The sequence below is a fragment of the Rhipicephalus microplus genome, chromosome 5, assembly GCF_043290135.1.
Source record: "Rhipicephalus microplus isolate Deutch F79 chromosome 5, USDA_Rmic, whole genome shotgun sequence".
Taxonomy (NCBI): domain Eukaryota; kingdom Metazoa; phylum Arthropoda; class Arachnida; order Ixodida; family Ixodidae; genus Rhipicephalus; species Rhipicephalus microplus.
In genome coordinates, this window is record NC_134704.1 from 29,171,743 (window position 1) to 29,197,958 (window position 26,216).

At 48.9% G+C, this 26,216-nt stretch overlaps 1 protein-coding gene and 2 pseudogenes across 1 annotated transcript; 2 read left to right on the top strand and 1 right to left on the bottom strand.

Annotated features, from left to right (window-relative positions):
* Nucleotides 1-12,956: 12,956 nt before the first annotated feature.
* Nucleotides 12,957-13,988, top strand: LOC119173949 (cyclin-dependent kinase 1 pseudogene; annotated as a pseudogene).
* LOC119173942 (spliceosome RNA helicase DDX39B pseudogene) lies at nt 13,983-24,066 on the bottom strand (annotated as a pseudogene).
* Nucleotides 23,719-26,168, top strand: LOC119173943 (kelch-like protein 10). Its single transcript, XM_037424725.2, has one exon. The coding sequence runs from the start codon at nt 24,118-24,120 to the stop codon at nt 25,774-25,776; it is 1,659 nt and encodes a 552-aa protein (XP_037280622.2). The 5' UTR covers nt 23,719-24,117; the 3' UTR covers nt 25,777-26,168.
* Nucleotides 26,169-26,216: the final 48 nt, after the last annotated feature.

A 26,216-nucleotide genomic window follows, 5' to 3' on the forward strand; every position in this document is an offset into this window, starting at 1 on the left:
ATTTACTCGATTCTACCGCGCCCTCGATTGTAACGCGCACCCATTTTTCTCGCTGGCCCGCACGATCACACCACTCGAAAAAACTACTCCTTTCGTGAGCGTCTTCCATTTAAATATGAGGTACGGGCGAAGCTTGTGCTCATTTGACGTGTAATAGAGCATTGCCGTCACTGTAGTTTTACTGTGGACCGATATCAGCACATGAACTTGCTTCGTCCCCTTCTTCTCGACGGTTGTGGTGCCAGGCATGTCGAAGTAAAGAGGTGTCTGATCGGCATTCCCGATTTGCCCAAGCAGGTAGCCGTTGTTGCGCCGCAAGTTTAGGACGAACCTCTGAAAACTGTGAAGCTTTTCATCGTATTCCTCCGCAAAACTTTTCGCATATGCATGTTCCCCTTCGGAGGAAAAAGCCTTTCCTCTTCATAAAGTTAGTTAGCCAGCACCTGCTCGCTTTAAACTGGCTCCGCATTAGACTTTTTTCTAAGACTAATTGCATAGCCCGCACTTGGAGCAGTTCTGTTGTCACGGGCCGCTGTGCCGCTCGCTGCTCAAGCACATACTCGCCGAGCAGCTCTTTAATTTGCGGAAACCGACCCTGCTGTGGTCCGCTGAAGCCTTTGCGTGAAGCTTTGCTGTCGACAATCTTCTGCTTTTGTTTCCGCCGGTCCCGCACGCACGTTTCGGGAACTCCGAACGACCGCGATGCGGCCCGATTTCCGTCCGTTTCTGCACACGCGATGACTTTTCTTTTAAAAGCGGCATCGTGGTGCACTCGAGTTTTTGGAGTCAGCCCTTCCACGCCGTCGATGCTAATGCACTACTAGATAATGAACTCCTCAGCACACGTACGAAGTGCCGCACATGGGAAACACATAGGCAGAAATGGCCGACGCGCCATGCCGACGCACGTAGGGGGCGGCCATTTTGGATTTGCCGATGGCAATAGATTGACCGTAATTTTTTTGTTCGTACTCGATTCTAACGCGCATGCGATTTATGAACCCGCTTAACCGTAAAAAAGGTGCGCGTTAGATTCGAGTGATTACGGTACGCATTTTTTTCTAGTGCTTAGCGCTTTAGGGACCTGGCTTCCTGTCCATCTATGTGGCATGGTTACGCAGTTGTAAATACATGAGTAAGACGAGGCTAACGGTGACCAAAACTAGTTCAAAATAAACAAGGCCTAAAATAATGTAAACTCTGGAAATAATCGAGAATTATTTACAATAGTTTACCTCAAATCGTGAAAAAGGCTTGTGAAATATCTGGCCGATACCTGTGCCATGCAGGAGAGGGTGCCTCCGTCTCACAAGCGGGCGATCAGTTAGTGACGGGGAGATTTGTAACTGCTACTACCCCTGCTGTTACAAACGCAGTTAATTGTGGTTGCTGCCCTTCTCATTGCTAACTAATAAAATACAGGTAGCAATGGTTAATATCAAATGTCAACAACCATGATATGATTTCGCCTCGTCAATTCCTTATTTCAACTATGGGCGAATTCGTGAACCTCAGCATTGTGATGTATCTTTGGATGATTCGCATAGAATGTCATGAATGAAAACAGCACTCACACACAAGACTATGTGGCACTTTTTTTTAATATTTCACAGAGACAATTGAGAGTTTTTAGATGTCCTATTTCACTCGAAAAATGACCACACATATTTTATTTATGTACAAATTGTTCGTTTTTTAACATGTAATAAAGTTAAATTTTTTCATGCAATATTCACTATCATAGGGCTATAGGAGAAGGAAACGCATTCATTGCAGACAACTTTTCTGCTGTTCCAGCAGGAGAGTTAAACTTTTTCGAACAAAACAATAAGTTGGCCATTTTTTCTGGCCTTTGAGAAGTGGGGGGGCCTGAAACCGGAGGGCTCGGTTCATTTGAACCCTGGATAATTCTCCCCTGCGAGCCGCAGGTCGCGGGATCGAACGCCGGCTGCGGTGGTTGCATTTTCGATGGACGCCAAAATGCTTTAGGCCCGTGTGCTAAGATTTGGGTGCACGTCAAAGAACCCGAGGTGGTCGAAATTTCCGGAGCCCTACACTACGGCGTCTCTCATAATCGTATAGTGGTTTTGGGACATTAAATCCCACAGACATATGAATCCATAAATCAAATCAATCAACTGTGCAAGTAAACCTCGGCCTTAGTTACAATCGCTAATTGCATAATTCGAAGTATTCATGGCGTACTGGTGTAACAGTCTCGCCAATTGCGCCTATCTGATGCCATGTCTTACTTTTGGGCAGAGTTGAGCCACAACCGGGAGATTTGTTGAAATTGCGTGAATACAGCCGACCACTCTCAGTACTGCTGATTCAGTACAGCCTCAGCGCGGCTAAATTTAGGAAAAAAAAATAGAATGTGCTAATCGGCTGCAGTTAGCTCGTCATCATCTTATCCAGATGTGCAGACCATAACACAAACTACTAACTATATATAGTAGTTTGGGTTATGGCATATATAGACTGGGTAAGGCTATATATGCCATATAGCCTTACTAAGAAAGAAAACAGAAAGAAAAAAATGTGTGCGGTATTACGAGTGCGTCAGGAAGCGCAGTCATTCCTTTTATGTTAAGATGCAAAAAAAAGACAGTGGTTCTAAATTTTTGTGGCCTTGTGAAATGAAAAAAAAGAAGACCGGAAGTAGAAAAAAAGTCATGCCTATATAAGAAATAGCATACATAATAGGAAATATAGATCAGCATTCAAGATGGCGACTATTATCTTTTTGAACGCCAGCACGTCATCGTCGACTTGCCTCACCATACCATAGTAGCAGCTGTAACACCAAAACTGTAGGACCGCGGTAAGATGTGGTTGGGGGGCAGTTTTAGGGGCGAAGCTTCTTATAGCGACACCCGTTCGTCCCTCGTAGCCGTTGTAGTAGTGTGTAACAATTATAACATTTTGACCTCCAAGGTCGTGCCAGTGAGAGATTTCTTCTGTGCGTTGTTGAACAATAAAAGGTAGTGCTCAATGTACATGCCAATGGCTGCTTAAGGGGAATGAAAGACGGGAGAATTCGGCTTTTATTTAACGCGTAGGCTGCGAATTTTTTATTGTTCAACAACGCACAGAAGACAAGAAAGGGTTGCTATGTTATACTCGCTGGGTGTAACCTCCTAAGTTGTAGAAAGGTTTAGCAAGCGTTGGGCCGTAGTCCCATGAATACAGTGCACTAGTATATACTATGAACTCGAGGTGGTTAAAGGTGGGAAGTAGACACGAAGTGCAAGCCATAAGAAAGTGTGCGTGTGTGTCACAGAACGAGCGCTAAAAATGGGCGCGCCGCCAAATTCTTGCGGTAACCCGCGGAAGAGACGCCGGGAGGTCAAAAGAAAAAAAAAGAACAAACATCCAAGGCTCCCCCGGGCACGCGCTCTCCCCTTGGAAGCGTGGCTTCGCCGACGAACCTCCTCACCCCACATCGGCGGCCGAGATAGCCCGCGAAAGTTCTAGAACGAAAGGGGCGTGGTCATACCAAGTTGAGTCATCGGCCGCGGAGGCCATTCCAACCGTCTCGCCCTCTTCCCAGCCTTCGCTGCGTATCGCGCCGACGAAATGACGAGAACCTTCTGGAATGTCGCGCGCAAGGTATTTAACCGAGCAGCCGAGATGAGAGATCAGGAGAAGACGGAAGTTAACGCCAGAGCGCGCGTAGGGATTCCGCCGTGTTGTCGGCGAAGGTTTTGTCCGTAGAGACAAAGCAGGAGAAGAGGATAATTTACACCTGAGGGGTGACGACTCGAGCCACAGGCAAGAGTGTGTGTTTACCGCTAGAGAGCGAAGACGCGTGGCGACAGCTGCGTGTGTGAAGCCGACGTGTTCGGGCGAAGAAGTTTGGAGCTTGGAGAGTGGCCAATTGAAGACACGAGGTTTCCTGGAAGAGAAACTTCGAGGGCGCGGAACGACAACAACGCTGGACTTTGAGTGAGTGATTCTCGGAAGAGTATCATCCAGACTTTTGTTCCAAGAACTTTGGACTGGATAGGTTTTCTATCTCTTTAGTCTTTAAGTGTCTTGGTTGTTCAATGCATGCGACTGCATTGTAGTGTGTATTGTTGTCTGTGTCCGTTGTTTTGAGTGTGGCTGATTGTACTGTGTAGTACGTTGTTTGATTGGTTTGATTGGTGACATATTGTATGCAACTATTGTGGAGTGTGCATTTTTGTGCATTGTTTTCGATCTGCCATTATTGAGAATATAATTTGTTTGTTTATCAACTCTCGGCTCTGACTTGTTCTTTGGGCCACAGCCGGCGTCCGCTGGCGCGCCAAAAAGGACCACTTCTAAATTGTCCACGCTTTCGCGGTGCGGTTCGGGGGGTCAATACTTCGGCCCTTGGAATTAGCCCGGCGATCGCCTCCCTAATTAACGAGACCGGTGTGACAATTAATCTGGCGTCCGCGACAGGACCTTTTGGTGCACAGTGTGTCCAAAGTAGTGAGGAAGAGCCTCGATTTGTTGATAGTGCTATCGGAACGATTTTGTCGGTTGTTCAGTGTTCTCGTTAACTAGTGCAGGGGAGTGTTCCGATAGACTGATTTAGGCAGATACTTTTTGCATGCGGCAAGGTTTTATTTGCGAGTTGCGAGACACCATGGATCTCGAAAAGTTAGTCGCCCTTGGTGAGAAGATGGGTCTTTCTGGCGCCGAACTACGGAAGTGGGTCACCCAGAAGGAAAAAGAAGAAAAAGAGAGGGCCAAAGAAGAAAAGGCAGCTGAGCTGGAAAAAGAAAGGCTGGCGGTCGAAAGAGCCAAAGCGGAAAAAGAAGCTGAGTTGGAACGAGAGAGGTTGGCAGCTGAGAGAGCCAAGGAAGAAAAAGCAGCTGAGTTGGAACGAGAGAGGTTGGCAGCTGAGAGAGCCAAGGAAGAAAAAGCAGCTGAGTTGGAACGAGAGAGGTTGGCAGCTGAAATGGCGAAAGAAGAAAGAGAGGCAAAGGAGCGACAGTTGAGAGAAGAAGGAGAGCAGCAATTGAAGTTGGAGCTGGAGAGAGAAAAGTTGGCAGCTGAAAGGGCGAGAGAAGAAGGAGAAGCGGAGATGGCTGACAGGGAACGGCAGCGGCAGCACGAGATGGAACTCGAGCGGCTCCGTTTGCAACAGCGAAGTGAAACTCCGGTCCAAGCTAGAGTTGAAACCAGCGAATGGGAGGAACATGGCTTCCGCTTGAACCCAAGCAAGCTGCTCGTGGCGTTTGATGAAAGGAAGGACGATCTTGACGCGTACCTTCACAGATTTGAGACGATTGCAAGGAGCCAGAATTGGCCGGAATATCAATGGGCAACTGCTTTGAGTACTTGCTTGAGTGGTGAAGCGCTCAGTGTGTACGGTAGGCTGACGCCGACCGATGCAGCCAACTATGCAAAGGTGAAAGCTGCTTTGCTGAAGCGATTTAGATTTACTGTAGAAGGATTCCGGGACAGATTTCGGACAGGAAAGCCAGCTGATGGTGAGACGGCTACACAGTACGCCGCCCGATTTAGCCATTATTTCGACAGATGGATTGAACTTTCAGGGACAGCGCAGGAGTACGATGAACTTAGAGAGCTCCTAATTAGAGAACAGTTTCTTACTAGTTGCCACCCAAGTCTGTCGCTGTACTTGAAAGAGAGGAAGGCTGAGTCACTTGAAGACATGCTTGAATTGGCTGATCAATTCTTGGAAGCACAAGGTGGAACTAATTTGGCCAAGGTCAAGAAGGATTGTCCCGATGATTCGAAGAAATTGGCTCCCGAAGAAAAGAAGCGTGCACCAGAGGGCATTCCGCGATGTTTTCTGTGCAACCGTGTGGGTCATCGCGCGAAAAACTGTCGAACGATCTTTACGAGCCCTACGGCAGTAAAATGTTTTAAGTGTGGTCAGACTGGCCACAAAGCAGACGCATGTCAAAACGGAGCGAGTCAAACTCACCAGGTATCCTGTGTGCAAGCGGCACCAAAGTCCGATAGTAATGCCGTCACTGATGGATTCGTAGAGTTGAAAAATGGGGAGAAAATTCCTATTGTGGGTGCTGTAATGTCAAAACAGCCAACCGGTGTCACGAAGGGAATGCCAACGCTGCCTGGAAAAGTTGCGGGCAAAAAGGTTACGGTGTTAAGAGATACCGGCAGTTCCACTGTTATCGTGCGGAAAAAATTTGGTACGGGAAAGTGAGTTAACAGGCAAAACGAAACCAGTTTGCTTAATTGACCGTACAGTTCGGATGCTTCCCGAAGCAGAGATTGAGGTGGAAACCCCGTACTTCAGCGGGAAGGTTACTGCTTTATGCATGACGACCCCCCTTTACGACCTTGTCATCGGAAACATCGCCGGGGCGCGAGGACCGAATGATCCGGAATGTTTGGGAGAAGACCCTAAGATAGAGCCCTCGCCAACCCAGCGACCGCGAGATACAGTGGAGGAGCATCCCATGACAGATCTCACTAGAGCCCAAGGTGAAGCCGCGGCGCAAGAGACAGCGAATGAGAAGACGATCGTGTTGAATGAGTTCACGCGCTGGGCAGCTGGACGTACGTCGGCACGACCCCAACCGACCGACAGTGTAAAGGAGACGGAGTCGGCCAGCCAGGCCAAATGTAGAGACATGAACAAGCTGGTAAATAAACAGACCGGACCCGTCGAACGTCATGACCCGTTAGCAGGGTCGGAAGTGACAACGATGGCTGAGACGCTGCCTCAGATACCGTCGTTGGAAAAGGCTCGCCGAAAAAGAACAAGGAAAAACAAGAAGAGATCGAGCGAGCACCGCAAGAAAGGACGCAAGCGCAGCTCGAAATACACAGTATAGGCGCTGAGGTCGAATCAGAATGTGTTTGGCAGTGCTGAGTGCCATATGTTGTGTTAATGTTGTGTTATCCTGTGTCACAAGTGTCGAAGTGTTTGTGCTGTGATGTGATGTATAGTGTTGTATAATTGTTGTAATGAGAGAACTTTGTATATTTGTATTATTGGGAATGTGTGGTGGAGTGTTGTACTCATGTGCCTGTGGTTATATTTCATGTGTTGTGTAATTGAATTACAATGTACAATTGTATTGAGTGAACTATTGCGAATGTGACGTGTCATGAGCGACGGACTATGTTACAGTCTTTGAGTGTGTGGGGACTGTTCGCGCTCGTTTGTGTGGTTCTGAATATTATGAGATAATATTCTTAAAGTGGAGGGCAGTGTCACAGAACGAGCGCTAAAAATGGACGCGCCGCCAAATTCTTGCGGTAACGCGCGGAAGAGACGCCGGGAGGTCAAAAGAGAAAAAAAGAAGAACAAACATCCAAGGCTCCCCGGGCGCGCGCTCTCCCCTTGGAAGCGTGGCTTCGCCGACGAACCTCCTCACCCCACATCGGCGGCCGAGATAGCCTGCGAAAGTTCTAGAACGAAAGGGGCGTGGTCATACCGATTTGAGTCATCGGCCGTGGAGGGCATTCCAACCGTCTCGCCCTCTTCCCAGCCTTCGCTGCGTATCGCGCCGACGAAATGACGAGAACCTTCTAGAATGTCGCGCGCGAGGTATTTAACCGAGCAGCCGAGATGAGAGATCAGGAGAAGACGGAAGTTAACGCCAGAGCGCGTAGGGATTCCGCCGTGTTGTCGGCGAAGGTTTTGTCTGTAGAGACAAAGCAGGAGAAGAGGATGATTTCCACCTGAGGGGTGACGACTCGAGCCACAGGCAAGAGTGTGTTTTTACCGCTAGAGAGCGAAGACGCGTGGCGACAGCTGCGTGTGTGAAGCCGACGTGTTCGGGCGAAGAAGTTTGGAGCTTGGAGAGTGGCCAATTGAAGACGTGAGGTTTCCTGGAAGAGAAACTTCGAGGGCGCGGAACGACAACAACGCTGGACTTTGAGTGAGTGATTCTCGGAAGAGTATCATCCAGACTTTTGTTCCAAGAACTTTGGACTGGATAGGTTTTCTATCTCTTTAGTCTTTAAGTGTCTTGGTTGTTCAATGCATGCGACTGCATTGTAGTGTGTATTGTTGTCTGTGTCCGTTGTTTTGAGTGTGGCTGATTGTACTGTGTAGTACGTTGTTTGATTGGTTTGATTGGTGACATATTGTATGCAACTATTGTGGAGTGTGCATTTTTGTGCATTGTTTTCGATCTGCCATTATTGAGAATATAATTTGTTTGTTTATCAACTCTCGGCTCTGACTTGTTCTTTGGGCCACAGCCGGCGTCCGCTGGCGCGCCAAAAAGGACCACTTCTAAATTGTCCACGCTTTCGTGGTGTGGTTCGGGGGCCAATACTTCGGCCCTTGGAATTAGCCCGGCGATCGCCTCCCTAATTAACGGGACCGGTGTGACAGTGTGCCTCCTCTCGTTCAGTCCTTGGAATGTCCGCTGGATAGCGGTGCTTCTATATGGGGAATATATGATAAAAAGATGCGAGATGGTGGTACTTGGAGTGTTGAATAGGTGGACGAGCGGACACACATACAGATGGATGGATGGACGCATGGATGGCTGCACGGACGCGTGGACTGACGCAGGAGCGCATGTATGAACGAAAACAGGGACGGACGCACAGATTAACGTGCGGACGCATGAACAGATGCACGCACAGGTGGCCACACAGATGCACGCATGGATGGACGGAAGCAAGAATGAATGGACAGACGGATGCTTCGCCCCACTATCCATCATTCACTCCGTGGATATGCTGCCATTTTTTGTTTACTTTTACTTTGTGCGGTAAGCTTGGGGAGGCATGTAAGACGTTGCGCTGTAGTTGTTCCGGCTCGCAGTATTGCTTTAATGACACTCAGTCAAACCAGGTGTTCTGCGGTGGAACCGTGTCCGACCGGATTAGCCCTGACCGCACAGACACTGCGGCGCCCGCATGGCACACCACGAAGTGCTGCAATGCCTCAGACGTACTACCGAGCATTTTGAGTTGCTGTTAACTCAAGGAAAAAGGAACCAACTGCCAGGTGGGCGACGATGGAGCATCGGTTCAGTTTCTGGTGGCTCTCGGAAGTGGGAGGGATTACGACACGTGAAAGCGTGGCCGACGCCGCGGCAATCGGGAGCCCGGCCGGCGATTTGGTGCGTATTGTCACATTGGCATGTCTTCGATGGCTTCCGCGTTAATCCTTGCAAATGAGCTGGTAAGTAGAACCACGTGCGGTCAGCGAGAGGTTCTTACTGCGCACAGGGGTCAGGTGGACTATTGCTCCGTCGTCAAGAAGTTGACGTGTTACAGGGTAGCCGTTCTATGGCCGCTAGCGCCAGTACATGTAGTTCTAAATAATTGTGCATCGCTGAGCTGGCCCTTGCCTCCATAACTTTTTATAGTTTTGTTTTATTTATATTTTGGTTGTATTAGGAGAAAAGGCATGAGCCTTCACGTGCACGAAGATGGCGTCCTTGTGGTGGGTTTTTGATTGCACGGTCTTATCAGAGGACAAATGGGTGATGATTAGCTGACTGTTTTAAGTTCGGAGCACCGAGGGAATAAGAAAAGGCCTTGGAGTTCTACCAGGCGTTCTGAACCGGGCTTAAGGTGTTAGGCACCGTCGGCTCTGCTAAATCTCGTAGGGTCGCCCTACAGATGACGGTTCATGTCCAAAGTGTTTTTTTTTGTAACTTTGATGTCCGTACTTATGTAACTTCTGTACGATCTGTAAATACAAGTTTTTCTCAGCCTACTAGAATTTGTCCAGCGTTTCTGCTTCATCTTCAAGCGATCAGCAAGTCAATCACCGCGTTTGTATGATCGGGCTCGACAAGTGCAGTGCAGGGTCCTGAGCGGACGTGAGATGAGCATACGGGAACAAACATTGCTGCTCGACCAGGGATCGTTACATCTTCAGACAACGAAAGCGCATCGGTGGGGAGAGTTGGAAAATCGTCAACTATGGCAGCGGGCAATGTACTTTGTAGAAGAATCTCTCCAGTTCCACAGTCAAGCGTAGCGCCGCATTTATTAAGGAGGTCTATCCCTAAAATGACGTCATGAGTTGCGCGAGCCAGTACAGGGAATTGAACTCGGCAATTTTGTCCACCAATCGTGAGTACAATTAAGCAAATGCCAACAGGGCATAACGCTTCGCCTCCAACTCCACAAAAAGTTTCTTTACGATTCCACGCGAATGATTACTTTGTGGCCCAAGAAACGATGCTTGAAACGAAGACTCATAACTGAAATAGCAACACCAGTGTCTACAAGAGCAAGAGTGTCTACGCCGTCTATATACACACGCACTTTGTTCATCAACATCACAGCAGAAGGAGGAATAGGCGGAACTGACCATCCCGCTACCGCACCTCGTTCGGCCGCACCAGCTAGTTTCCCTGATGCGGGGAAGGTGATCGACGACGCGGAGACGGCAACCGGCGGGAACGTGTCGGAGGTGGCGTCAGGCTTCGCTCGGAGGCGGGGACTCACTGCGAAATTCGTTAGGCCATTGCTGTCGGGAACGGTGGTCGGCCAGGTGAGCGGTCCAGGTTTCGTGCATACGAGCCGGGTACGTCGAAAAACGTGGCGGCGCAGGCGGCCGGCTGAAACAGAAGCATGAAATATGCCCTGGTAGACCGCATGTGTAGCAAACGGGTACTTGTCGGCTTACATTAGCAGGAGAAGAGGTGGCAGAAGTACGCGGAGACAGTTCGTGCTCTGCAGGAATATTTCGTGATGACGCATACTAGTCTTCTGGTAGAGGCCTGGTTGACGATGGCCGGAGGTCTGCAGCGACATGTCGAGATGATGACATCAGGTTGTGGCCGTGACCCGTCGAAGAAAACGGAAGCAGCGGGGTGAAATCTGCAGTTTCTGTGCGTGGTCGGTTTTCGACGTGGTGCTCTCGCATCCAGTAGGGAGGTGGTTCGGGGCACGCGGCGAACGAGCATTGGTGGTGAGCATCACCTGCTTGAAGCCGTACGAGCTCTTCTTGAACTACCCGACGTACGAGGAAGGCAATGTCTTCGCAGGTGGCGACGTCCATACTTGCAACAGTGGGAACATTGTCCAAGCGCCCGAACTTGGGTAAAATTCTCCGGGTCTTCAACGCCTCGAATGCGCGACACGTACTGCTGCCTGAAAATAGGAGTGTTAAAGTTCTCTTTCGTTATGAGAAAATTGCACACGTCCTCGGCGATGCCTTTCAACAAATGACCGACTTTGTCCTCGTCAGACATATTTGCGTTGACAATCCGGCAAAGCTTCAATACCTCTTCAATGTAGGTTGTGCATGTTTCGCCGGGCAACTGAGCCCTACGTGACAGCGTTTGCTCAGCTTTCTTTTTCATAGAACGCGTGTCTCCAAAGCAGGCCTCCAGTTCCTCAACAAATATATCCCTAGTGATGAAGACATGTTCACGGTTCTCAAACCATGCAAAGCAAAGCGGTCTCGGCAAGGAAGAATACTACGTTCACGAGCTTCGCCGGCGCGCCCCATTCGTAGTAGCGGCTCACTCTTTCGTAGTGTTTTAGCCAAGCATCCACTTCTTCGTCAGTTTTACCTGAGAATATCCATGGTTCAGGCGCCCAGTAGTCTGGTTGTCGAGGTCGACGGCCACCTCGTGCCATGTGGGTGGCACTCACGGATGCAGCAGCGTAGTACGTCAACGAGATTGCTGTGTCGTCGTTCATGCTAATGGTGTCCGGGGGTAGGCCAGCTAAGCGTCTGCTTCTCCGAAGAACTTCTGCTGCGGGATCCAGGACGACGAATTAGCCAGCACCACTCCACCAAAGCTGTTACGAATGTGGGTGGGTTTATTTACACTGAAAATGCCAGCGCTCAACTGTCACTGCCGAATCACATCGCTCGAGAGCATTTTACCTCTTCCTCTTTCTCGCTTTTTCAGTCCGCGTTACAATATCACCTTGGGTGGTTCGGTTTGGGCGCCGAGTGGTGAGAGTTGCTTTCTACAACAACAAAAGAACCTGAATTTTACTGCAACAATATCAACTTTGGAACTTGCTCTTCTAGTGGTTTCTTTTTTTTATTTAAACATTGAGCTTGCCAAAAAGAAGTCATTCAGTAATTCACTTTCATTGTCATTGCAAATAAGGCATAATTAATGGTGCCTGAGCCAGACCAGACATGCAAGGGTTAAAGTTTAGTGGGAGGACTCGACATCGTAGCCTTGTAATTGATACTGCTTTCTCTTTAGAGGAGCAGTATCTGCATGCTTTTCCAAGAAAATACATTGACGTAGGCACTTTACAAATTAGGCGCACTTAAGTAAATACCGACAGAGAGGCAGTCTGTTATAATAACAATTGCTTACAGACATCGAGGCAATCTGCGTAATGCAAAGAAGATTGTCAGAAATTGAGTCTAGTAAATGCATGATGATGATATGATGACCTGATATGAATGGCGCTTGCCTGCAAAGGAGGATGAGCCAAGAACCAGGCAGCAGGATGCCTAAAGTAATGAAACTAAAAGCAATCGGCAAAATTAGTTTTGAGGTAAAGCTTGGAATAAATGAAAATGCTTACTTAGCAAGCGGCCAGACCATCTCTGTTGCATGATAGAAATAACTACGAATTATAAGTACTAAGAACCTGCAAAAGTAAGAATAGACTACCTCGGTAATATTTTGTTGCTTTGATGTAGTCAAGTACAGTAGGGCATAAATACTTGTGGCAGCAATCAAAGGAAGTGCCGCCAAGTGATAAAATTATTGTAACATTGATCTCGATCTATACTTTCGTCATCTTCACTTTCGTGATCTTTTTCTTCTTGCCTTTGTGTCAAGACCGATTTCCCGCGCTGTTATTGTTGGAGTCCGTTCAACAATCCTGTCTATGGAAAACTATATTCAAAATTTAGCATGGGTTTACGACATACACGTGGAAGGAACACCGACAAAAGAAGAAGAAACGTGACCCCTCGTGAGCAGGCGAGTGCCAGCAAAGCTAAAGGCTCATCATCATCATCAGGCAAATCGCGCGGTCAGCTTTCACGAGCTGCCACCCGTGCTAGTATTGTTCCAACGGTTCTCGGCGGCCACTCGACCGGGCCAGTTACAACTCGCTTCAGAAAGAATCTACGCATACCGTTGCGATGTCTGCAGGCACGCCATCCGAAACAAGCGATGACAGGATGAAGAACTACATCATGATGGAGAAGATTGGCGAAGGCCCGTACGGCGTCGTCTACAAGGCAAAGTGCAAGGCGACCAACAAGATGGTGGCCATCAAAAAGATCCGAGTCGAGGGTGGAGGCGAAGGTGTTCCAGCCACGACGATACGAGCGGTGGCCCTTCTCCGGGAGTTAACGCACGAGAATATAGTGCGTCTCATAGATGTCATCATGCCACCGTCCAAGGCTATACACTTGGTCTTCGAGCACATGACCATGGATCTTAGGAAGCTCTTGGATACTCAGCCCAAGAACAAGACCTTGGATGGCGCCGTCGTTAAGAAGTACCTCGGTCAGATAGTAGACGCCATCCTCTTCTGCCACCGACGCAGAGTTCTGCACCGCGACCTCAAGCCAGCCAACGTGCTTATCGACGACAACGGTGGCCTCAAGGTGGCTGACTTCGGCTTGTGCCGCGCCTTCACGCTACCCGTGGGCATCTTCACCCACGAGGTGGTCACCCTCTGGTACCGGGCGCCGGAGATTCTCCTGGGTGCCAGTCGTTACTCGACACCGGTGTACGTGTGGAGTATCGGGTGCATCTTCTTCGAGCTGCTCACTGGGAAAACTCTCTTTCGCGGAGATTCGGAGATCGACCAGCTGTTCCGCATATTCCGCGTCCTGGGTACACCTACAGGAGGCACGTGGCCCGCAGTGATGCAGCTACCCAACTACAAGCCGAACTTGCCGATGTGGAGAAAAAACATCGTGGCCGAGCTGCTTCCCGAGGTGGACTGCGAGGCGGTAGATCTGCTTCAGAAGATGCTTATCTACAGCCCTGGCGAGAGAATCTCGGCCAAAGGCGCCGCCGCACACCCCTACCTGGCCGGATCGACCGATTTCAAGCAGGCGGCGGGCACCACCGAGAAAAAATAGCTTAGCGGCCTTGAATGTAGGAGGAAATGTCAATTTCATCAGGCAGCTCGGAGATGTTGACGTCAAACCTGTCTTCCACTTCATTCAAGGTTTTTGCATCCCGCTCATCAAAGACAAATGTCACTGCCGACCCCTTGGTGCCGAAGCGTCCAGCTCGAGCAACCCTGTGCAAGTAGGTGTCCGAGTCTTCAGGCATATCATAGTTGAAAACTATGTTGACCCTCTCAATGTCCATCCCTCGTCCAAACAAGTTTGTGGCCACAAGGATTCGCTTCTGGAAGTCCTTGAATTGCTGATAGCGAGATAATCTTTCCTCCTGGGTCATGGCCCGATCGATGGCAATGGCAGGAAAGTTTTGTTCTACCAGCAGCTGGGCGAGTGCCATGCAACGCTGAACTGTTTTCACAAAGATGACCACCTGGTTGAACTCAAAGAGGTCGAGCAGCTCAAACAAACAGTTTGCGGTTCTTTTCATTGTCCTTCAGTTTCACGTAGTACTGCTGGAGACCAGCAGTACTACTACGTGAAACTGAAGAAAAATAGCAATGAGACTTTGCCTACGCAGCTTGAACATGGCCTGCAACCCAGAAGCCATCCATCGCGGAATACGGGCGGCGAAAAGTGAGGAGGATGGCTTTGTGCCAGGGCAGCGTCGCGCTTCGTTATTGCTGTAAATAAAGCCAGAAAGTTAATACTCATGCTGTGTATAGTATGCTTGATTAAATGGACACTAAAGTCAAATAACATTTTACGTCTCAGTAAAAGCTCAATGTATGGCAACATCTAAAACGACAATAATAACAACAGTGCCCCATACTTATGGAGAAATTAAGGCAAATGCACAAGAACACATGCGCCGCAGTATACATTTTCAAAATGATCACGATGATATCAGGCCTACAATAAATCACTAGTAATCGATTTAGCTGCACTAAATAAACGACTCTCCGTGCATCAAGAGCCGCAATAAAATGCTGCTTCGTTTCTGTTTGATTCATGAAAAAAAAAGAACCACCGAACGTTACTATGGGGAATGACGCGAGTGGTTCAAAAATTCAACTTTTTTGTTTTTACACGGGACAGGTAGTGCCATCTAGCAGGCCGCAGTTAAAACAAAAGCGTCTGCAATTTTGAAGCCAATGGCGGGAAATCGATCAATGGCCATTGCAGCTGCTGTGGCTCCCGCTGCTTTCGGTATGCTGCTACTAGCGCAGTAAAGCTGGGCAACGTTGTGCACGGCAACAGTGACGTGAGACAGACTGGTCGGTCTGCTTCTTGAGGCGTGTAATTTGACGCGCGCTGGTCCGATGCGGACCACTAAAATGTGATTTTATTTCAAAATATGCCCTTCCTTGACACAAAAGTAACGCTAAGAGGTATCTGGACTGCCATTTCAACAATCAAGGTTGACTTTATAGTTGACTTTAGGGTCCCTTTAAGGCTGTCCTGAAGGTTAATGTCACGTGGTTGGAGATGGGAGGAAGGCCTCAGTTAAACCGGGAAAAGTTGAAATATTAGAATTATTAGGAGAATGTGTGGAGACGCTTTTAAAATGTAATTTTAGAAGACTCAAGGAAGCGTACAGATATGCTAAAAATAGTTATTCAGGAGTGCTTGCTATTTTAGTTTTCTTTTGAAACTTTTTTTTCCCCGTACGTTTGGTTCTTTCGCATTTCTAGGTCCGGTATTCTCGGCCCTTGGTACACAATGCTGTAAAAAAAAAAAGCCAAGTCTGTGCGGAACGCGCAGTACAGTCACAGCGAAAGCCAATGTTGGCGAAAGCTAGAAGAGCAGCCTTTCAGAGCCTTTCAAAACACTTATCGGGTAACTAGTGCAAGTGCACTTTCTTGATACCCACTACAGCATTAATAATAAAATATGTGCGCGGTCGACCCATACATGCCACGCGAAGCGGCTCCTAGACACGACTGATGTGACTAAACACCTGCGAAAGACGTACCGCTCCAGAGAAGTTTTCCACACCTCAGCAGTTGTTGCACTGTCACTGAAATCGGCACACCTTTGACTGATTTACGGCGTCGATGGCTGACATCATCATGTGGTGTGGCGTTGCAGTAATGTCACTGTATGACACCTCAAATACGTAGTAATGACGTCACAAAGTTAAGAGATACGCCACCTCATAATAGCGTTCGAGCGCCTGGAAGGAGCTGACGGGGCGTTATTGTACGTTAATGGATGCCGCGAAAATAAGGAGGAGTGCAATATTCAGCTCTGCTGTAAAACAAATGATTTAGAGCCCCCTGTGGTATGGTATCCGTTCCTAATCAGGGTATTTAGAGGGTCACTCCTTGCTCTGCAGTGTGCTTTATATTGCGGCCTACTACATACCTGAGTACAAGGTGATTACAACTCGTATCTTGTTTGGAAACGTCAAATTTGGAAACGACTATACACATGAAACAAGGGTGGCTTTTAACCTGAATTTTTGTACTTTTGCTATGCAGTCTCTATATGTTTTTTTTTATATTTAAGCAAATTTAAGCCTTATCTAAGTCAAAATAAAGTTCGAGCTATTATTTTAATGGCCTTTCTAAAGCGCTAGATTAGACTTCATGAAAATCTATTGTATAATATTGTAGCGATGCTGAGGCAGACAGGTTAAAAAACAAGCGTATTTATTAGGGCGAACTTGTGCCCACGATTCTAAAGACTATGGTCGTCAAGTCCGAGTAGCCGAGTGGCACAGATCCAACTATCTTCCTCTTCCTCGTTGCCGGAGCGCACGAACGCGTGGCGCATGCCAGCCGGGTCTTGCTTGTGCTCTTGCCACGATGATTGCGGCGGGCTACTTGAACGTGGCCAACCTGTTGCGGCATTATCCCCCTCCTCAGACGCATCGTCCCGATGCTTAAGACAGTGAAAAGATACATGCGCACTCTCACTCGTTTTTCGAAGATCTGTCATGATAGGGTTTCATGCCGACTACGTGTACCACTTCCGTGGGATTGCGGCGTCTTGAGCTCACGTGTCCCGCGGATCTGACTTCATAAGTGACGTTGCTGATACGGTTGAGTACTTCATAAGGGCCGAAGTATCGGCAAAGAAGCTTTTCAGAGAGTCTGCGGCGGCGCACTGGTATCCATATCCACACTTTGTCACCGGGATGATAAAGTGCGTCACTGCGGCGCTTGTTGTACCGACTAGAATCGACGTGCTGTTGGTGGCGTATTCTGTATCTTGCCATTTGCCGTGCTTCTTCGGCTCTTTGCAAGAAGTCATCTAAGTCAGGTGGATAGCTGCTTTTGTCTTGTAGTGGTAACATGGCATCCAGCGGGGTGGTCACTCTTCGGCCGAATACTAGTTCGAAAGGAGCAACGTGGGTTCTTTCTTGAACGGCTGTATTATATGCGAATGTTACGTAGGGTAATATTTCATCCCACTGTTTATGTTCAACATCGACATACATTGATAGCATGTCGGTCAGAGTTCGGTGTAGGCATTCGATTAAGCCATTTCACTGAGGGTGATACACCGTTGTTCTTCTGTGATCGGTATTTGTCATGTGCATCAGGCATTGCCTTGGCTCTGCAGTAAATGCGGTGCCCCGATCCGTAATAACGACGATGGGCGCACCATGTCTGAGCACTATGTTGTTCACAAAGAACTTGGCGACTTCGGCAGCTGTCGCACTGTACAGAGAGTCAGTCTCAGCATAACGGGTCAGATAGTCTGCATGTGGCTACGACTATCCATTTCTTGCCTGCACACGATGTCGGGAAAGGTCCTAGGAAGTCCATGCCGACTTGTTGGAATGGGGCATCTGGAGGGTCTATTGGCTGGAGAAGACCGGCTGGTTTTACGGGTGGAGTTTTGCGCCATTGACATTGACGACAAGTTTTCACGTAGCGCTGCACTGATGCGAGCAACTTAGGCTAATAGTATTTCAGGCAAATCCTGGCGAATGTTCGGCTCACACCCATGTGTCCAGATGTTGGCTCGTCGTGGCATGCGTGCAGAATTTCCTCTCGCATGCCTGTGGGCACGACTAGTAAAAACGTTTCACCATTAGGTTCGAAGTTCCTCCTGTAAAGGACACTTCCCCGAAGGCAGAACGCGGAGAGCCCTCTGGAGAATATGCGAGAGACTTGAACGTCGAGACCCTGCAGGTGTTGTATAAGCGCCAGCAAATCCGGGTCATCTCGTTGTAGTTGAGCGATTTCGGATGCGTCGACAACGCCTAGAAACGGGAAGTCTTCCTCTTCAGGTACACTTGGATCAACGGGAGAGCGTGACAGGCAGTCGGCATCACTGTGTTTCCTATCAGACTTGTACACGACCGTAATGTCATACTCCTGCAGCCTGAGGCTCCATCTTGCTAGTCGACCTGACGGGTCCTTGAGATTTGCCAGCCAGCATAGAGCATGGTGGTCACTGACAGCTCTGAACGGTCTACCACAAAGGTAGGGTCGAAACTTGTTTATTGCCCAGATGACTGCGAGGCACTCTTTTTCAGTTGCAGAGTAGTTAGCCTCAGCTTTTGATAGTTTGCGGCTGGCATAGGCTAACACTTTCTCTTGACCATTTTGCCACTGGACAAGGATGGCGCCGAGGCCGACATTGCTGGCATCGGTATGGACTTCAGTGTCGGCTGTCTCATCAAAATGGGCAAGTATTGGTGAACACTGTAGTCGTTTTCTTAATTCGTCAAAAGCTTTCTGTTGTTAGCTTTCCCATGTGAAGGGCACGTCGTCTTTCGTCAGTTTTGTAAGAGGATCCACAATCTTTGAGAAATTTTCAAGAAATCGCCTATAGTAGGCACATAAACCCAAAAATCGACGCACTGACTTTTTGTCTCTGGGTGTAGGGACACTCTGAACAGCGGCTGTCTTTTCGGGATCGGGACGAACACCATCGGAACTAATGACATGTCCAAGGAATCGCAGCTCTTCGAAGCCGAAGTGGCATTTTTCGGGTTTGATTGTCAATTTTGCTGACCGGATGGGTTCCAATACTGTGCGTAGTCGCTCTAGATGTTTGTCAAACGTTGCAGAGAATACCACCACGTCATCCAAATACACTAGGCATAACTGCCATTTCAATCCGGCAAGGACAGTGTCCATCATTCGCTGGAACGTTGCTGGGGCGGAACAGAGGCCGAATGGAAGCGCTTTAAATTCGTAGAGGCCATCTGATGTTACGAATGCCGTTTTTTCACGGTGCCGCTCGTCGACCTCTATTTGCCAATATCCGCTTTTCAGATCTAAGGAGGAGAAAAACTTTGCGGATCGCAACCGATCTAGTGTATCGTCGATACGTGGCAAGGGGTAGACATCTCGTTTAGTTACACTGTTCAGTTTTCTGTAGTCGACACAGAATCTAAGTGTGTTGTCTTTCTTCTTAACGAGCACTACGGGGGACGCCCATGGACTATTCGAAGGCTGGATGACATCATCCGAAAGCATCTCCTCCACTTGCTTCTTGATAATTTCCCGTTCTTTCTGTGACACCCGATATGGATGCTGGCATATAGGCCTCGTGTCGTCTTGCGTTATAATTCTGTGTTTCGTGATTGACGTGCGCTGGACCTTCGAGGCACTCGAAAAGCAATCAGAGAATTCTTTTACCAAGGCGTAAATTCGTTTCTTTTGACTGCCCGGAAGGCTCTGATTGACGGTCACGGATGTGTCGATGTTGCAGGCCACTGGTCGAGTGGTTGATGTCGTTAAGCTGCATAGTTCAGTCGCATACAGAAGTCGTGTAAATAGGCAATAGCCGTGCCTCGATCGATGTGTTGAAGTTCATTGGAGAAATTTGTGAGTAGGACATCTGCACGGCCTTTCGTCAAGTGAACAAGACCCCTAGCTATGCAGACACCTTTGTTCAAAAACAGCCCTACATTTGTATCCGCTATGCCTTCGCGGTTGTACAATGCGTCATTTTCTACGAGCACCATTATACTGCAGCGTGGCGGCACAGTTACGTCATCATGAACAACGCGTAGAGCAGTTAGGCGTCGTTCCTCAGATTCCTCCACAGGTATAGCTTGTTCAGTCGAAAATGACACGCTGGATCTACGCAGGTTAATTACGGCGCCATTAGCTCGCAAAAAATCAATTCCTATAATGAGTTCCCTTGAACATTCTGGCAGCACAATGAAATTGGCCACGTAAATAAAGCCCCGTATTTCAAGTCTTGCAGTGCATCTGCCCAGGGGCGTAATAATGTGACCGCCTGCCGTGCGTATCTGCGATCCACTCCACTGTGTCACAACTTTGTTTAGCTTTTTCACCAGCTTGTGACTTATCACTGAATAATCAGCACCGGTGTCGACTAAGGCATTCAACTCCCACCCTTCCATTCTCAACCGCAAATCTGAAGTAACGTTTTCGTTGCTGCACCCATCTACCGGAAATACGCCGTCATCACCCTCAAACCATATTGGAGGATCTTCGTAACTGACGTTATCAGCGGCCTCACCTCCACAGGTCGCTTGCTTCAGTTTTCCGGGAGTGGACTTGGAGAGCGGTGACCAGGCTGCCTTGAAGGTCTACGTGGGCTGGAGGACCGGTAGCGCATAGGCGATGGTGACCGTGACCGGTGTTGGCGTAGAGTTGGTGAGTTCTGGCGCGTGGACAAGTACTCCTAAACATCCGCTGGTCGTTCGCCGTTTCGGGGGCACGGTGCATACGACGAGAAGCCTCTTAATCCAGCCTGTCGGCAAGGACAGAATCTGTACAGATGACCCGCTTCCCCACAATGAAAACACAGAGGCCTGCGCTCGTGATCACGCCAGACGTCACTTTTCCTGGGCCTACGCTCCACATAGTGATGTGTGCTACGTGCTCCTGGGGGCAGATAGGTAGCCGTTGGTTCCCGTGGACGAGGTGCGCTGCGTGCCGCAGGTGGGAGAGGAGTCGTCGCCATCGCAACTTGTGCATTGCTGTGTACGGTGGGTTGTCTGACAACCTCAGAGTATGTTCGGATAGGTCGAGTCGGCTGCAGCTCACGCCCTGGCTCTCGTATCACCTGCCTCAGTTCGTCGCGAACAACGTCCGTAACGGATAGTGCAGTTGGAGTCTGGGGCATTTGCAGTCTGCTCAGTTCTTCTCTAACAACTGATCTAATGAGCTCTCGTAGGGCTTCAACGTCGTTTCGCACGCCTCCGGAGAACACCTGTGCAGATGCGCAGTTAAGATTCCGGTTGTACTGCCGAGCCCGCTGTTCCAGTGTTTTTTCGATGGCTGTCGCTTCCGAGTAAAACTCAGCAACTGTGCTTGGAGGGTTGCGGACGAGAACGGCGAACAGCTCTTGCTTCACTCCGCGCATTAGATGGCGCACCTTCTTATCCTCAGCCATGTTGTAATCCGCACGCTTGAACAAACGGACCATGTCCTCAATGTACATAGCAGCACTCTCGTTCGTGAGCTGGTTCCTCGATTGAAGAGCAGCCTCCGCCTTTTCTTTCCGGTCTATGTTCGCGAACGTAGCCACCGCTTGTCGACGAAATACCTCCCTGGTAGACAACGAGGTTTCATGGTTCTCAAACCATGTCTTTGCGAAGTCTTCCAGGGCGAAGTATACGCGACGGAGCTTCTCTCTTTCGTCCCATCCATTAAAGCTCGCCACTCTCTCGAACAGGTCCAACCAATCTTCAACATCCTCGTACGAGTCGCCGTGGAATACTGGCGGCTGGTGCGGTTGGCTAATGAACACTTGTGCCGGTGTTACCTGGGTAGTCATAGTGGTGGCATCCATCGTTTGAATTCCCCTTGGTGTGAAGTGAAGAGGACCGAATTCAGGTGAGTCACCTCGAAGACGGCGACTTGCCCTCTGGTGTACAGGAGTCACTTCCACGGGGTTGATACGCTGGTCGTCGGGGCTACGCTGTCTTGAGCTCACGGGGCTTCGATTTATAACCCAGCAACTCCACAAGAAATGTAGCGATGCTGAGGCAGGCAGGTTAAAAAACAAGCGTATATATTAGGGCGAACTTGTGCCCACGATTCTAAAGACTATGGTCGTCAAGTCCGAGTAGCCGAGTGACACAGTTTTGTTTTGTTTTGTTTCCCTGGGAGGTTGGCTCATACCCACTTAGGGGGATTGGCCAAGAAAGTGTAGTGCAGTTTATCTATAATCATTTTAACTATGTGTAATGAATTGGTATTATAATAAGACTAATGTAAAAATAAAAACAACATAAAAAGAGCAAACGAAAAAAAAAATCAAGTTGAGCAATTTTGAGATTTGAGGTGTTATGTTTACCACTTAGCTGCGTTTACTTCACTCTGCCCTTGGGAGTAATAAATAATTTTTTTTTTGTTTTTGATTGAAGATCACAAAGGTATACGCTTGGTTGCCTGAATATAATCGCAAACGGCATTGAAAGCATCCCTGTGGCAATGTCCCAAAGCTGAGGCGCCAAAGCTTAGCGCCGTTTCCGCCGTCAATGTAAGACCTATTTTCCGGAATGGCATAACTAGTAACCTTTTTCTAAGTATTTCGTAGCGGCGACAATACAAAAAATAATGATCTAGTGATTCCATTTCTCCGCAGAATGCGCAGAGGGGTGATGTTGTCTGACCAGCTCTGTGTAGATATAGGTTTAGGGGGGGGACACGACATCGAAATTTAGTGATTAAGACTTCGATCTTTCTGGACTGACTCCAGTGGGGTTGCCATGGAAACATGAGGTGGTTATAGTCTGTCCATGTAATTACTTTTTCTATCGTATCAGTGGAGATTGCCGATTTTCGATATCTTATAGCCGTGATATATTCTACATCTGGCAGTATGGACAAAACTGGCCCATCAAGTGCGGCTCGAGCTAAGGAATCGGCCAATTCATTTAATCTTAATCCACAGTGACCCGGAACCCATAGTAATCTCAGGAGTCTCAACTGCGGCGGTACTAATGTTTTGAAGTGACACAGATCCAACTATCTTCCTCTTCCTCGTTGCCGGAGCGCACGAACGCGTGGCGTATGCCAGCCGGGTCTTGCTTGTGCTTTTGCCACGATGATTGCGGCGGGCTACTTGAACGTGGCCAACCTGTCGCGGCAATATATTGGCACGAAGCAGGGGCGGATCCAGGGACTCATTTTAGGGGGCTGGTTGCTTGAAAAAGTAACACCGAAGGAAGTGGGGGCGGGGACCTGACTTTTCTTTTTAGTAGCACGAAAACCCCGTCGAAGCATAAATACTGTTAATATGTGCTCGTAGTAGTCGCACTAGTTTGATCTAATTGGTAATAGAAGGTGGATGACAAGCACTGAAGAGAGGGAGGGGGTCGCCCCTCCACCCATTCTGGATCCACCACTGGCACGAAAGAATTTTTGCAAGAGATACTAGGAAGGGGACAAACTCGAGCACTGACTTGTTCTCGGTGTCTGAAGCGCCATATTAAACTTTGGTAATGTCTTCGGTAATATGACAATAATTTATCACTGGTGTTGTGTATTTTGATTCGACTGACGTAAACTTCTATACACACGGGTAATTTCGTAACTAATATACGTATTTGTTTTACCTAGCTATATGCGCGAAATCCTTCATTACGAAGGACAAAAATTACTAAATTTGTTGTTACGGTCCAAGTAACGGATTGCTCTCATGGGGGAAACTTTCACCATTTCAGGCGATGAGGTCACACAACGAAAGACAAAGAAAAGTGAGAGCAGTTTGCAGTTCAAGTGTTATTTTTCACGTGTGGGCTACGGTTTAGGCTATCCACATTGGGGGATTGATCAATAATTGAGTGGCTTAATAAATTTACGTAAAACTTAAACATTGCCTGAATCTACAGGCTTTTCTGTTTTCCTTCCCCGCCGCAGTTTCTTTGTCAATCACCTGTAATGGGTAAGTGCCTTTGACGAGCCAGCAAGGATTCGCGCGCCGATAGACCTGAGCCCGACCGCGACTCCCGCATGAAGCGGTCACCTCGACTCTTCGAAAGTTTCGACAAAAATTTCGCGCTTCTCGCCGAAATAGATTTAAATTCTCGTGTCGCAAGCGATATACCGACCGCGTTAAGCGACCGAGGCCTTGCCTGCTATAGTGGCTTTGCCGCTGCTGTTATATGTGATCTGTCGGTAAGCAGACTTCTCGGTTGAGGGGGCACACATAGCGGCGGCTCCTCGAAGATAGGTGCTATACCGAAAGTCATTCCTGGAGTCATGAGCGATGCTGCCTTCACCTCGCTGGCCACCCTCCGAACTTCTGATGGCGGAAGCATCGCGGTCTTCAAGGACGAGCTCAGCGCCTGCAGCGCGTACTTCAATTCGCTTTTTAACGGGCCGCTATCCAGGGCGAGTCAAGGCGACTTCCTCATCCACGGGGTCACCAGGGAAGAACTGCGGACTATCGTTGCGTACGCCAGCACTGGAGAAGGGGCCATAACGGCCGACAACGTCGAGCGACTGATCATCGCAACGGATCAGCTGCTGGTCGACGGTCTTCTGGGCGAGTGCTGCGCGTTCATGTCGCGAAATGTCGACCTCAGCAACTGCGTCAGAGTCCTGGAGATGGCCCGCTTCTTTCACCTGGAACCACTGGGTAAGCAAGTGTTCCGCTTCCTGCTCGACAACTTCGAACGGGTGTACTCGGAAAATTGCCACTTTCACGATCTGGGCCTGCAGACCTTGGTCGACCTGCTGGCGTCGGACGAACTCAAGGTGCGTCGCGAGGAGACTGTATGGGAGGCGATCGTGTTTTGGATCAAGGCCGATCCCAGTGAACGCTCTGTCTGTCTTGACAAACTGCTGCCGCATGTTCGTTTCTGCCTTATGAAGGGCAGCTATCTGAAAAGGGTGGTGATGCGCAACGCTCTCGTCTCCAAAAACACGCTCTGCAAGACGATGGTCAAACGTTGTTACAAGATCCAGCACTCCGGGCTCGACGCGTGCCTCCTAAATCCCACTCGCAGCTTGTTCGTGCAGCGGGTGCCTTCCGAGATCATGTTCGTGTACGGTGGCATACACCGCGGCTACAAGAGCAACACCTGGGAGGTATACGATTACAAGACCAATGAATGGAACACCATAAAGACGGACTTCAGGCAGGACCAGGTATTTGGCCTGCAGTGCGCCTCGGTGGGTTACAAAATATACGTCTTGGGCACGGACATCTCGAAGTTGTGCCCTTTCTGTTACTGTTTCGATGCGGTCGCCATGGAGTGGTCGGCCATAAAGCCGATGGTTCAACGGCGGGCTTTCTTTGGAGTAGCCGTTCTGAGTGATTACGTGTATTGCATTGGTGGTTCGCCGAACGGCGTTGTCGTGCTGGACACCGCCGAGAAGTACGACACCATCATGGACACTTGGCGGCCCGTGGGCCGCATTAACGAACCTCGACTGGGCGCCAGCGCGGCCTGTTGCGCCGGCCGCGTCTACATCGTTGGCGGCTTGTCTACGAACGGGCCGCTTCGCTCGGCCGAAGCGTACGATCCCGAGACTGACAAGTGGACGCTCATAGCGCCCATGAAGAGCGAGCGCATCTTTCACGGCGTCGTTTCGTATAGGAACAAAATCTACGTCATTGGCGGACTCTCCAGAAAGTCCAGCTCGTGCGAGGTCTACGACCCTAAGAATGGCAAGTGGTCCAAGGGCTGCAAGACCAAGACCTTCACGGGCAAGGTTGTGACTGTGGTTTTGGACGACAAGATTTACGCCATAGGCGAGGCCAGCCAGAAGGACTACAAGCGGTGCCTCGAGTACTTCTCGGGTGACGACCGGAAGTGGCGCGCACTCCCGGGTTACGCGGCGCCGCGCTGGTTCTACACAGCCTGCGTGATCAAGAATCTGCCTAACGCTTTGGACTACATCAACAGACCCTAGGATATTGACTACAAATTTGCCTGTGCTGTGCTGTAAGGGTGTATAAAGTTCGGGAACTGAAACGCAAGCTTAGATATGTTGTTTTTTCATTTTTTTGAGGGAATACCAGGTATTTTGTTTTCGTTGTGAAGTCCAGGAGGACAAGAATTGGAATTTTACTACTGGTGTCCCTTCGGGTTTATTTCTTTCGAGCTTGAATCTTTGTAGAAAGGAATACCGACCAAGGACACTCTAGATAAGTACATGATGAAGCGTGCTGAAACATGCATCCCTCTTCGTATACATTTATGGAATAAGTTGTGGGTTTTTATATGCTGTTGGTTTTTTTGTTGTTGTTGAAGCCGTGGTATATAGTTGTTCTTCAGATGGCGCAATTCACTCTGGGGGATAGGCCATGAATAGAAGATTGCATTGTTTCACTAATCAATTCATTTGCTGTA

Coding starts and splice junctions, on each gene's coding strand:
- LOC119173943 (XM_037424725.2), top strand. CDS start 24,118: ATGAGCGATGCTGCCTTCACCTCGCTGGCCACCCTCCGAACTTCTGAT.